General features: G+C 39.0%; 1 protein-coding gene across 2 annotated transcripts in view; it reads right to left on the reverse strand.

The window, feature by feature from the left end:
* Window positions 1-63: 63 nt before the first annotated feature.
* The window catches only part of Suz12 (SUZ12 polycomb repressive complex 2 subunit), a 48,617-nt gene continuing 34,447 nt past the window's right edge, over window positions 64-14,233 (reverse strand). For both annotated transcript variants that reach the window (XM_052756875.1, XM_052756874.1), the window contains 8 exons: window positions 13,248-13,353; window positions 11,901-12,078; window positions 9,328-9,419; window positions 9,030-9,173; window positions 8,249-8,406; window positions 5,631-5,829; window positions 4,531-4,610; window positions 64-2,275 (listed from right to left, as the gene is read on the reverse strand). In XM_052756875.1, coding sequence (XP_052612835.1) covers window positions 1,930-2,275; window positions 4,531-4,610; window positions 5,631-5,829; window positions 8,249-8,406; window positions 9,030-9,173; window positions 9,328-9,419; window positions 11,901-12,078; window positions 13,248-13,353 — 1,303 coding nt within the window. In that variant the 3' untranslated portion in view covers window positions 64-1,929. The remainder of the gene's footprint in view (window positions 2,276-4,530; window positions 4,611-5,630; window positions 5,830-8,248; window positions 8,407-9,029; window positions 9,174-9,327; window positions 9,420-11,900; window positions 12,079-13,247; window positions 13,354-14,233) is intronic.

Below are 14,233 nucleotides of genomic sequence, written 5' to 3' on the forward strand. Positions count from 1 at the left end.
CCTAAGCTATCTAAGCAAACATCTAAATGTACACATGCAGACCATGAATGAAGAAAAGCAGAATACAGCTTTATATTATTGAACTTTATGTACAAAATCATTTGATTTCAAATAAACATTTAATGTAAAAACAAACGTTTCTTTTAAACTGAATTTTTTTACATCTATTGTACCATTCAAATGCTTTATCATCTTACATGATTTCTTCAAAATCTGTTATCAAGGGTACATATAGAAAAGCTTTTTTTTTATAAATAGAAACAAAGGGGTTTTTCAGCTTTTATTATAAGATGACATAAAAAGTTTACTCAACAGAAGTAATTTCATTACTATTCGGGGAGGGAAATCACCAATTTTTTTGTGCAAACAATGCTAGCCTTCTTTTAAGCATTAAGGGCATAACTGCTTAAGAAATGACATAAGCAATAATTCTACAATCTACATCTTCCCTAAAATAATCTATTTTTTTTTTAACATATGTGCACAGCTTTAGCAAATTAAAGCCCAAGAGAAATGCTCAGAACCCACACCCAGAGGCCAAATGAGAGCTCAGTGAAGTCAGGAGGAGAGCTTCCCAGCCAGGGAGTCCGCAGCAAACACCGCAGTTCCCCTCTTCCCTAGATTTTAAACACAGAAACCAGTAACTAAGAACTTATACTGGATGACAAACCACATCCACACTATTTAAATAGCCTCACAGTTAAACACATCGTAAAGACCAGCCAAATCAGTATTTACATTTATAAATCTCTGAAGACACCATAAGAAAGCTCGTGTCCCTTCACTAAACAAAACAGGGAACTGCATCTGATGGTGGTGGAATGAAATTAAAACATTAAAAATACCAGTATTTACAGCAGCATTGATCCTTTATAAATAAAGAATATGAAAATGCAATATCTTTAAAGGATAATAAAAAATTGAGGTGATGTCATTCAACCACAGTGCTTGGAGTTGGAATAAAAATCTATTGGTGCCTATTAATAATATGCCAGTAGTGAAACCACTTTCTGTTGGAGTAAATCCAACCGCAAATATGTGCATAAAACACACAACACAGGAAAAATTTCTCAAAACAATTCAAGTCAGCTTATTGGCATTGGGTAAATCATAAAGTACATCACAAGAAGGCAAGGTATAATGTCTGGTTCATTCTTCAGGGATAACCCCCCACAAAGTGGCATCTTATAAAATCTCCAACTGTTTTCTTGCTTTACAATCCTACTGCAAAGATGTGCACAGGAGAATTTTCCATGGGATTACCTAATTGAAAAAGAAAAACTTAGAAAAACTAAAAACGTGTTCAAGTAAAAAAATATACTGGGTAAGCGAGCACTAAAATTATCCACTTGAAAAACAAATGGTAACTTCATCAATGCACATGACACTGAATGGTCTACCTGGAGAGTTAATGTCATTTTCAACAGGCAGATGAATAGGCGCTACTTTAAAATTGCAACATGAACTGATGCAGAACTTGCATTGTAACTTTCCATTCCAAATGTAGAAATGATTTCAGGGTCAACTTCTGGGAAAAAGTGGCAACGTAACAATTTGACAAAAATCCTCCATTTCGAAGAGGGAATGATACCCTAACCTCCCCGCCCCAGAAAACATCTCATAATTACAAAGCCGAAAAACAGCCAGTCACAAATACAAAAAGCATTTTAATTTAGGTGTGAAATTTCTAGATTAACCCAATGTATTTCATAAGATGACAGTTATAGCTGACATCACTAAAGCTGATGAGCATGTGAGATGAAGTGAAGCCGACCCACAGACCCTCCACGCTGAAATCACTGACTTCTTCTAACACTGCCTGTTCCGAATCCATGATTAAAAACCAACCAACCTAAAACCACAACTGTTCTCAGAGGCTGAATTCCCTAGAAGCAATTTCAGTGTCTGTCCACAACACGGGGCTAGATCTCAGAGTTTTTGTTTCTTGCTCTGTTTTGGAACCCCTGAGACACCATCTGTTTCCAAAGCTTTCTCTTTTGAGTTAGTTTCACTGAATCCATTTGCTGTCCCGTTTTGTTCCTCAGTTATTTCTTCATTTGCAGGGGTTGCAGATTCTCCTTTTTCTAGTTTTTGCTGCATTTCCCGGAGCTTGGTAACTGCTTTATCTATTGACATTATGCTAATAAGATTAAAGTCATGCATGCTGACTAGATGAAGCATGAAGTTTCGACATAAATTCTTCTTAATTATTTTCTGTCCATAATTTTCTACAAACAGCATACAGGCATGATTCATTTGATTGTCAGCAATAAATCTATTCAAGAAAAACAAAGCATTAATAGTGATACAGATCTTTTGTGAAAACAGAGATAAGCAAAGTGTAACATGACAAACACACCCAAGCTTAGCAAATGACTTAGTACAGAGTCACCAGCAAGACATGACATTTTCAACCATGATTGAGCCAGGTATTTTAGAATATAAAGAAACATGATCTAAATAGACTTTAACCAGTCTCAGTGGCTGTCATACTTACAGGTTTGGGTCAGGGAACTGAAACATAAATCAAGGTAACCTGACTAGAACCATGACTTCTGTGGTGTGAGGGATGAGCCTTGTACATTCTACACAAGCCATCTACTTAAGATCATTTTCTACATTTCCCAGTCTAAAAATTACATTTTGAAATGGGCATATCAAGAAAAAAAGGAAAACACACTTAATCCAATTTCTATTTTCTTAAATGTATATGGATACTTTGCCTGCACGTGCACCCCGTATGTACCTGGAATTACAGACAGCTGTGATCCACCATGTGGGTGATGGGAATTCAACCCGCATGTTCTGCTCTTAGTCACTGAGTCGTTTCTCTACTTCTTCATTTCTAAAACACATTTCTAGCATTGCATATGTACGTGTGTGGGTCAGGCCATCTTTGGGGAGTGGGTTCTTTCCTTTCATGTTTTTATCCATTTCAGAGATTGATCTCAGGTTAGCAGGCTTGAACCCTACACCTTACAATTTTTAAGCATATATTTTTGTATTCGCTGGCAATAAAAAGGAAAAAAAGGAATCAAGGATGGTGGCACATGCTCACAGTTTTAGCTATCTGGGATGCTGAGTCAAGAGGATGGGACGAGGCGCTCAGTGGTTTAAGAGCATTTGCTGCTCCTCCAGAGGACTTGAGTTTGGTTCCCAGCACCATGTGAGGTGGATCACAACCACAGGTAACTCAGCTCCAGGGATCTGATCTTTTGGCCTCTAGAGGCAAACACACACATACACGCACAAAAAAAAAAAAAAAAAAAAAAAAGGGGGTGGGGTGGGGGAGAGAATGGGTTGAACCCACAAGTTTAAGATCACCCAGGGAAAAATACTGAGATCCTGTGTCTGGAAAAATGTAAAAACGCTGAGCAAAGTGGTACACACCCATGATCCCAGAGTCTAGGAGGAACATGAGTTCAGGTCCAGCCTCTAGTACATGAGCCCCCACCTCAATAAACAACCAAACAAGGTAATAACACATTGTGTTAAGCTTTTAGGAATTATTATGTCTGCACAGAAAGTCACAGTATATTAGTGTTCAACTCAACTAGTATTAAACTGATGCATCAAAAATAAATAAATACTTAAAAGAGTCCCAAGGCCCCTTATGCAGTTCTCTAAGCATCATTAGATAATTCATAGTCAATATATTTTCGGATGAGGGTAATATTTAGAACACATATCTTAAGTAATAGTTTAAAATTCACCTATCATTACCACAACCCCTGCAATCTTTGCAGGGCACTAAAGAAAAAAATAATCTTTGATGGTGTGGTGGTACACGCCTCTAATCCCAGCACTTGGGAAGCTGAGGCAGGCAAATCTTTTGTGAGTTTGAGGATAGCCTGATCTACAAAGTGAGTTATAGGACAGCCAGGGGTATGTGTGTAGAGAGACCTCAAAAAGAAAACAAAACCCAAAAAATTTATCTTCTTGTCTACTCAAAAAAGGGGATAGGAGAAGGCTCAGTAGAAAAGCACTTGTTCTATTCTCTTTGACTCTACAATAGGAGACAATCAATTCCCAAAGAATCTTCACATGTGAACAGTGCATCCTGTGTGTGTTAACATCAACATAATAGTAATAATAATCATAAAAGGGGAGCCACACATGATACTGCACATCTACAGTTGTAGCATGGAGGCAGGAGTATAAGGATTAAAGGTCATCCTAGCTTTATAGGGAGTTCAAAGCTCACCTAAGCTACATGAGGCATTGCCTCAAAACAAAAGGGAGATGAGTATTGAAGAGATTTCTCAGTGGTTAAGAGCACTTATTGTTCTTCTAGAGGACCTGGGTTCAATTCCCAGCACCCACAAGGCAGTTTACAACCATCTAAACTCCAGTTCCAAGGGGCCAGACATCCTCTTTTGGCCTCTGGAGGCATTGGGCACACAGGGGTACACAGACATACATACTGACAAAACAGCCATACACATAAAACAATAACTAACTAAAAAAACTGGACAGACTCAGAATGAGAAGCAGCAAAACGAACGAAGTAATGGAACAGAAACACTCTACCCATGCTTCATGACATGGAGATTCCACAGTTTCATTACTTCTTTCTCTCCTTCATTCACATCAGAAAACTCTTCAATTTGCTGAAAGAGAAGGAAAAATACCTATTACACGTGTAATGTAAGTGGTAAGAAAAACAGGCTGTCAAACTAGAAGAATATTTTGGAACTGAAAAATAGCAGACAGGGTTTCTGCATAGCCCTGGATGTTCTGAAACTCACTCTGCAGACAGGTCGGCCTCCCAAGTGCTGGGATTAAAGGCGTGTGCCACTACTGTCAGAGAGTCTCTCTCCTCAGTCCTGGCTGTCCTAGAACTATGTAGCAGACAAGGCTGTCCTCAAATTTAACCCACCTGCCTCTACCTATCACATCTGGCAGCATTTCTGTTTTTGGTTTTGAGACAGGGTTTCTCTGTGTAGGTCTGCACCTTTCCTGGAACTTACTCTGTAGCCCGGGCTTTCCTCAAACTCACAGAGATCCACCTGCCTCTGCCTCCCGAGTACTGGGATTAAAGGCATGTGCCACCAACGCCTGGCTCCTGGCAGCATTTTTTTTTTTTTTTTGGAGGCAGGGTTTCTCTGTGTAGTTTACGTCTTTCCTGAAACTCACTCTTTAGCCCAGGCTGGCCTCGAACTCACAAAGATTCACCTGGCTCTGCCTCCCAAGTGCTGGGATTAAAGGCGTGCGCCACCACCGCCAGGCCTGGCAGTATGTCTTAAAACCAACTTTTGGCCGGGCGGTGGTGGCGCACGCCTTTAATCCCAGCACTCGGGAGGCAGAGGCAGGCGGATTTCTGTGAGTTCGAGGCCAGCCTGGTCTCCAAAGCGAGTACCAGGAAAGGCGCAAAGCTACACAGCAGAGAAACCCTGTCTCGAAAAACCAAAAAAAAAAAAAAAAAACAAAAAAAAACCCAACTTTTACTTAAGCAGTTATCTTAGAAAGGAAATCCTAAGCTTCAAAATAGGAATAAAGCAAAAACAAAGTACCCAATACAAACTTACACAAGGAAAATAAAATTTTCCACATTCAAATAACTTTTTAAATGAAACAGTTACAAAACTTGTATGAACACTGCTGAGAAAGAGGAAAACAGTGGTAATTACAGTAATCGTTTTTTCTCTCAGCCATTCTGGATCTTTTTCATCTTCACTATCTACTTCCATTTCTTGTGGCCGGAGAGGTAAGCAGGTATCACTGTGGAAATAGAGACGATTGTGGCCACTACTGTATGTTCTTTGCTGTTCTACTTCTCCATCTTCAGATTCAAGAAACTCCGACATGCTTGCTTTTGTTCGTTTTGGCCTAGTGAAAAGAAATCAATGCTGATACAAGACAACTTCTATACCCATATAATAGTAAACATAAGCCAAGATCTAAAATACTCTATTTTTGTAAAACAAAAATCATTAACATTTGAGGCAGCATCCCTTTATACTGTTTTTTTTTAATTTTTATTTTATATGCATTAGTGTTTTTTTCCTTCCTGTATGTCTGTGTAAGGGTGTTGGATCTCCTAGAACTGGAGTCACAGACAGTTGTGAGCTGCCATGTGGGTGCTTGGATGCTTGTAAACGACCCAGGGCCTCTGGAAGAGCAGTCAGCTCTCTTAACCACTGAGCCATCTCTCCAGCCGTGTTTTCTTTCAATATACAATGCAAAATGGACAAAGACACTTTTCCCCACAAGAATTAGAGATCAAAGCCTAAACTATAGCCCCCATATTATATATTAAACATCAAAGTTTCAAAGAGCAGCAGCCACTAGAGAGACTTACCTCTAGGAATCCTCTGACTGGGATTGGGCTGAAAGGGCTGGGGATCCTGTCTCCACCCACTTTGTATTCCTGTCTCTACCTCCCTAGTGCTTGGGATTAGGGCGTGCACCACCACCCCCCCCCCCTTTCAGTTTATCTTTTAGACTGGTTCAATCTTGTATAGCCCAGGGTGGCCTTGAACTCCTGGTCTTCCTGCTTCTTCCTCCCAAGTCTCTCTAGTGGCTGGCTGCTCTGCTTTTTTGATCTTCAGGCAAGCTTTATTTGTCAAAACACAAACAAAAATATCATACGACAAAAGTATGTTTCTGGGTCTGAAAAATAAACTTAAAGAAAAAAAGGAGTTAAAAATGTATGGGGGGGGGGGGGCCCTGGAGAGACGGCTCAGAGGTTAAGAGCACTGGCTGTACTTCCAGAGGTCCTGAGTTCAATTCCCAGCAACCACATGGTGGCTCACAGCCATCTACAATGAGATCTGGTGCCTTCTTCTGGCTGCAGAGTGCAGCAGGCTGCAGAACACTGTATAAATAATAAATAAATAAATCTTAAAAAAAAAATGTATACAGGGGCCAGGTGGATCTCTGTGAGTTCTTCCAGGCCAGCCTGGTCTAGACTGTGAGTTTCAGACAGCCAGGGCTACACAGAGAAACCCCATCTTTAAAAACAAAAATAAAAACAAAACAATAAAAAAACCCAGTCACAACAACAACAACAACAAAAAACATTTGAGTGAGATGTAGAAATGGTTCAGTGGTTAAATGTATGCGCAGAAGATCCAAGATCAGTTCCCAACATCTACATCTAGATCACAACTACCTATTTCTAGATCCAGGGGACCAGACACCCTCTTCTGGGGTCTTGGGCATCCACATTTACCTGGCATTTACTTAGACATAAATTCCAGGGTAATACATAGCAAAACTGTCTCAAAAATAAATATTATGTATCAGAACTGTTCAGTATAATATTTATATTATTTTGGTTGTGAGCCTAGTCTTTGATGGCTGAGCCAAGTATTTATTCTAAACTCATTATGCAGACCAGGCTGGCCTTGAACTCACAAGATCCACTTGCCTCTGCCTCCCAAGTGCTTGGGAGTAAAGGCATGCACCACTAATGCGTGATTGCTTTTTAGGTTTTATGAAGATCAATCTTTCATCACAGTAGTGAAATCTGCTGTTTCAAACTCACCACTACTATGTGTTTATAAAGCTCAATGAAGGGAGAAATAATGTCAGTTCTCTTAGGATAGCATCATATGGGACCTTAGGTGACAGGGATAGAATCATTTACATTTCATACTATCCCTTTTCGGCAGGTTCCTATGTATGTACACACAGATCCCGGGTCCTCTGCAAGTGCAACTGATTTTAACCATTGAGCCATCTCTCCATTCCCAATGTAGAGAATTGTCTAAGTCCACAATACAATGAAGGAGCAGCAACATTAGTAAATAAATGCCAGCCACTATCGTGGTGTACGTCTTCAATCTCAGCACTTGGGAGGCAGAGGCAGGAAGATCTCTGAGTTCAAGGACAACCTGGTCTACAGAGTGAGTTCCAAAACAGTCAGGGCTACATGGCTGTCTTGGGGAAAAAAGAAAATCTCTCTAGATAGATTGATTAAATGCTAAAAACTTGAAAAACAGGTTACATCAATAGAGTGCTGTCTAGCATGTACACAGCCGCGAGCTTAATCCTCAGCAGCACACAAACGATAAAACTTGGGAAAGTTCAAAATAAAAGAGGAAAAACCTGGCATAAACAGGGTCTAAAAGGGTTATGAAATAGTGTACTACTTCAGAGACTTAATACTGATACATTCCTACCCAAATACCAGCTTTTTCTGGATCCTCTGCTATTCTACATCAATAAAAGCAGGGCATAACCTGCCAATCCTGAGTGCCTAAATTAATCCCTGGGACCCACACAGTATAAGCTTTCTGCCTACCTGCACACAAGAATGTGTGTGATAGGTGTTCTCTTTACTGGTCCATTTCGACTAAAAGCAAATCCAGGTTGGCGATGAATATCCTGAGGATTTCCTGCATAGGAGCCATCATAACACTCATTGATAGAGACATCTATCCTAGCACCTTTTGGATGATACTATAAAAAACAAACAAACAAAAAAACCAGGATGTTTAAGGAAAGAAAATATTAATAACCCTATTCTAAACATATATTCTTCCAATTTAATTAAAATACAGCTATGAGGTTCTTAATGTTTTGAAAACTAAAATAAGACAAACATTATCAGCTTGATAGAAAACATACCATAAGACTAAAAAAAAAATGCAGGACAGGCATGGTGGCTTCACATGCAATCCCCAGAGGAAGGAAGACAGGGCAGTCTAGCTACAGATAAGGCTTGGTTTCAAAAAACAAAAACAAAACCCTACAAAAAGTAAATTAAGCCAGGCGTATTTCTGTGAGTTCGAAGCCAGCCTGGTCTAGAGTGAGTTCCAGGAGAGGTGCCAAAGCTACATAGAAAAACCCAGTCTGGAAAAACAAAACAAAACAAAAAACCACAAAGAAAGTAAATTAAAATCTTACAGAACTCATTTTATGGTATATACAAATATTTACTATTATTCAACATAAATAAAATAAATAAATCACCTAATGTGATCTAGGCAGATGCTCCACGATTTACATGCAAAGTGCACTTTCTTTAAGGTGGTCCTAGGTGTGATGTGTACTATTGGTAATCAAGCAAAAAACCTACTTACTACATAATTGAAGATAAACCTGCTGTGGCAGAGTTTTAGATGCTTGAGTAGACTATATAGCTTACGGCAGTTGAGAGTGCACCAAGGGCAGTGCAGGTCATCTCTGGCTTCCGTCTGTTGTCTTGTATTATTATTATAAAGGAACTAAAAACAAAAAACATCAAGCTCACAACTTGCACATTTCTAAGCACTGTTTCATTATCATCTCTAAAAACAGTTTAACGTGAAAAATATTCAGATATAACATACAAAATTGTATTTCACAAATACTTAAAATGAACCAGTCAGTTGTGTTTACCTGATAAAATATTCTTAATTTCTGGCGATTTTCATTTGAAGTATCCTTTTCTTTCCTTGTCTGCAGCTCTGTAGTCGGTGTCTCCTTAACAGCTGAAAATATAAACCTGCTTATTTGATGAAAAGACTCTCTTCTATAAAGTATCTTGCCAATATTATTGAACAAAAATTTATAACTGTGGTATTTTTTTTTTTTTTTTTGGTTTTTCGAGACAGGGTTTCTCTGTGTAGCTTTGCGCCTGTCCTGGAACTCACTTGGTGGCCCAGGCTGGCGGTATTTTTTTTTGTTTGTTTGTTTGTTTTTGTTTTGTTTTTCGAGATAGGGCTTCTCTGTGTAGCTTTGGTGACTTTTCCTGGAACTCCCTTTGGAGACCAGGCTGGCCTCAAACTCACAGAGATCCTCCTGCCTCTGCCTCCCAAATGCTGGGATTAAAGGCGTGCGCCACCACCGCCCCGGCTAGTATTTCTGTTCTTAACTTCAACTGATAATGAAAGATGTATTAGGAAAACATTATTTAATATTTGATCAATAATCAGGTATCACTCTGTTGACCAGGCTGGCCTCAACCTCAGAGAGTTTTTCACCACCCATTAAGGACTCCTTTTTTTTCCCTTAAAAAACAAACAAACAAACATCCACAAAACCCTCAGAGAACTTCTCTGCTGTCTTTCTGCTTTGTTTTTATAATTTCAATACGAGTTTCTCTGTGTAACAAGAGTCCTGGCTATCCTGGAACCCACTTAGACCAGACTGGACGTTTTTGTTTTTTTTTTTGTTTTTTTTTGTTTTTTTTTTGGTTTTTCGAGACAGGGTTTCTCTGTGTAGCTTTGCGCCTTTCCTGGAACTCACTTGGTAGCCCAGGCTGGCCTCGAACTCACAGAGATCCGCCTGGCTCTGCCTCCCGAGTGCTGGGATTAAAGGCGTGCGCCACCACCGCCCGGCTCAGACTGGACTTTTAACTTACAAAGATCTGCCTGTCTCTGCCTCCCAAGTGCTGGGATTAAAAGTGTGCACCACCACACCTGGCTCATCCTGTTATCTTAAACCATAATAAAAATAACCCCAATAACTCTATGCAGTCACCACAAAGTTTTTAAAAACTTCAAAGTTAAGGTTTTGTTTTGTTTTAGGTGGTGCTGTGGTTGAATTCGGGCCCTCCCTCACACATGCCATTCACCTGATGTCACAGAGCTATACAAACCTAGCCCTGACTGGTTGTTGGTGCAAAATAGCAAGAAGTCATCCTCTAAGAGCTCGCTTATTAGAAAGTGAAAACTGATGGTTTTATATTTAATCCAAACTCCAAAAATAATCATCCTTCAAGATTTTAGTATATTTCTTCAGACTTAATGGAAAATTAATTTAGTGTGCTTGTGTAATAAACGAATGATCCCCCACACACAATTCTGTCATAAAGTTTTGTTTTAGTTTCCCTGTGATTTTTTTAAATTATTTTTTATGTTTATTGGTGTTTTCTGCATGTATGTCTGTGTGAGGGTGTCAGATCTTGAAGTTACAGACAGTTGTGAGCTGCCATGTGGGTGCCAGGAATTGAACTCAAGTCCTCTAGAAGAGCAGTCAGTGTTCTTAACCACTAAGCCATCTCTCTTGTGATTCTTTTACCCATTTCACTAGCTTAAGAATATTTTGAAAGTGCTCAAATTACAAATTACTCAGGAAATGTTTTCCATGGCACAGGTCCTTTCTTTTTTACCTTATAAGATCTATTTATTATCTTTGTGTACAGTGAGTTTAACACTCAAGTACCAGGGTACGTATTTAGAAGCCAGAGGACAACTCTCAGGAGTCGTTTTTCTTCTCACCACGTAGGATTTGAGAATCAATCCAGGTTGACAGGCTTGCATAGCAAGCAGACAGGGGCTCACTATGAACCCCTGGAAGGCCTCCCAAGTGCTGGGATTAAAGGCATTAATTAGAACAAGTCACTTCTCTCTCTCATCTTTTACAATCACCTGCACATAACAGATGCACATGATCATGCAACGTCAGAGAGAAACTTTCCCTCCTCAGATAAAAATAACTAGATGCTCTAACATCAGGGGCAGTGTTCTTATTAAACAGATCTAAAACACCTGAAGTCAGGACTGAATACAGTAGAGCTGTGGTTCTATCTGTACCCATTCTTTAATTATAGTACCAGGGATTAAACTCAGGGCCTTGTGTATGCTAGGCAAATACTCTATGCAACCCAATACTTTTACATTTTAGTAATGCATTGAAAACCAATCATTTTCTTATCTGAAGCAAATTAGTGGAAAATTTTGTTCTAAATTGACACAAGGATCTTTACAGACCCACCCTAAGGTGTTATATATGATAAACATACTATTTATCATACTTCTGAAATGTTAAAGACAAAGTGGAATTCCTAAAACATCCGCCACAATGGCTCTTGAAAAGGGATTAATCAGTACTTTTATCATAGCTAATAATATAACAACTTAATAAGCCAAATAGTATTTCCTGAATAATACATGAAACAAAAATACAACTGAGTTACTCTAAAGCATAAAACATTGAAACCACTATTTGGAGAGCAATGGTCTTTTTACCAATAGTTTGTGCAGGTTTAACAGAACCAGGTTTATTTTCCTGATTGAGGCTCTCTGAATTTCTAGTGGCAAGAGGCTTGGCAACAGGAGCTGTAGACTTATCATTGGTTTCTCCTGTCCAACGAAGAGTGAATTGCAATGTAGGTCCCTGAGAAAATGTTTCAAATGGAGGCAGCCTCTAAACAAAGAAACAAACAAAAGAATATGGGAAGAGTTATGACGACTTCAAAGATATTGCAGGAATGAGAAATATTCATTGTAATATATCAATGTGAATTTATTTAAAACCAATACAACTTTTTAAATTATGTATATGCGCATATGCACACCTGTGCAAACGGGCTTCAGTGCAGTGCTAAAGAAAGCCAGAGTATGAGACACCCTGGAGTTGGGAGTCCTAAGCCCAACATTGGTGCTGAGAACTGAAAGCAGATTTTCTGAAACAGTACACGCCCTTAACCTCTGGACCATCTCTCCACCATCCAAATACATTTACTTTTAAATTCCAAAACCCAACAAGCACAGCCAAATAATGTATGGGGTAAGTCATCACCGGGGAAATGGAAAGCTCAGGCAGCATGAAGTGGCAGCTACTCACAACAAATGCTGAATTATTACTATATGGAAACAATGACACAGAACAGTCAGAATTTCAGATTTGTCAGCCAGGCAGTGGTGGTACACACTTGTAATCTCAGTACTTGGGAGGCAGAGGCAGGCAGATCTCTTTGAGTTCAAGGCCAGCCTGGTCTACAGAGCAAGTCTCCAAAACAACACTGAGAAACCCTGTCTTGAAAAAAACAAACAACAAAAAGGCACTTTAAAAAAAAAAAAAAAACTTTTAAATTCCAAAACCCACCAAGAGCACACCATGGTGTTTAGATAAGTGTCGAATGTGGTAAGTGCAATGTATTTAATCCATCATTTGGAAGGCAGAGGGATCTCTGTGCCTTTGAGACCAACATAGTCTATAGAGAGCTCTGGGAAAGTCAGAGCTATATAGTAACAGCTTGTCTCACAAAAAACTAAAATAATTGCTTATCATAAAAAAACAAAAACAAAGACTCCTTATTTCCAATAAAATTTGCATTTAGGGAAGAAAACATCAATCAAAATAAGAATTGATGGCCGGGTGGTGGTAGCGGCATCGGCAGTAGTCGCCGCCTTTGAGCCTAGCACTCGGATCTCTGTGAGTTCAAGGCCAGCCTGGTCTACAGAGTGAGATCCAGGAAAGGCACCAAAACTACACAGAGAAACCCTGTCTGGAAAAACAAACAAACAAACAAACAAACAAACGAGTTGACAACTGACAACTAAAGTGTGCTCAACCTTCTAAATCATGCATACCTTCCCATCAAGAATAGTCTCCCATGTTGCTCTTTTCTTGCTTATTGGACATTCTTCCATTTCCTGCATGGCTACTTCATATTCCCCATCTAAAAGCTGTAAACGCCTGTAAGATAAACACATACATTTAAAAAAGTAACCCGTGTATTATTATTGTAAGGACACAAAGTCTACACTCCAGATTTACACTAAAAAGTATTAAATTTGTATACTACCTTACACACACAGCAGGATTTAAAATTTCTACATTCCAGCCCTGATAAAAGGAACATTAACAAAAAGCAATTATAACTATATAAATAGAGAATTCTATTACTGTAGCTACAGACATTACTTTTAACCATTTGAAATATAATATTCCTGAAGTCTCAAAACCTAGTTAATTTTATACATTAAGTATAAACTGGCTCTGTGGGTTTTATACTTTTGAAATTAGAACAACAGCAGTGTTAAAATTCATTCCTTGGTGAATCATTAGAAAGTATGCTTGTCAGTGTTAGAACTGAAATCTTTATGTTTATGTTTGCTTGGGAAACTAATGATTCAAATGACAAACCTGTGACCTATAGGTACCCATGGGAACCTGGCACATATAGGTGCTCAGTAAATATTTCATGGATGAAGGGATGAATCAAACAATCAAGAAAGTTATACACCATAGTTTTAACATGTGTGGACATATGCACGTGTTGTATGACTTATATATCATTTCCATGCTTAAACACTGGCATTCACTACTATTCTAAAAACCTTTCATTTATCATGCTAACAAATGATTTCACACAGGAAGAACATGGCTTCTCTTCAGTCTTCAAGGTCCCATTAGATGATGATAGCTAGGATGTACTGTGTGCCAGGCACTGGCACTATACATTGCTATTTTAACCTCCCACAACCTTACTCCCCAGATGCTGCTGTTTGTAGCAAAGGAGAGCAAGACCCAGCAACAGTAAGGGCCCTGTCTTAAGAGTACCACCAATAACCAG

Source organism: Peromyscus californicus, unplaced genomic scaffold, assembly GCF_007827085.1.
Source record: "Peromyscus californicus insignis strain IS unplaced genomic scaffold, ASM782708v3 Scaffold_3__1_contigs__length_106647218, whole genome shotgun sequence".
NCBI lineage: Eukaryota > Metazoa > Chordata > Mammalia > Rodentia > Cricetidae > Peromyscus > Peromyscus californicus.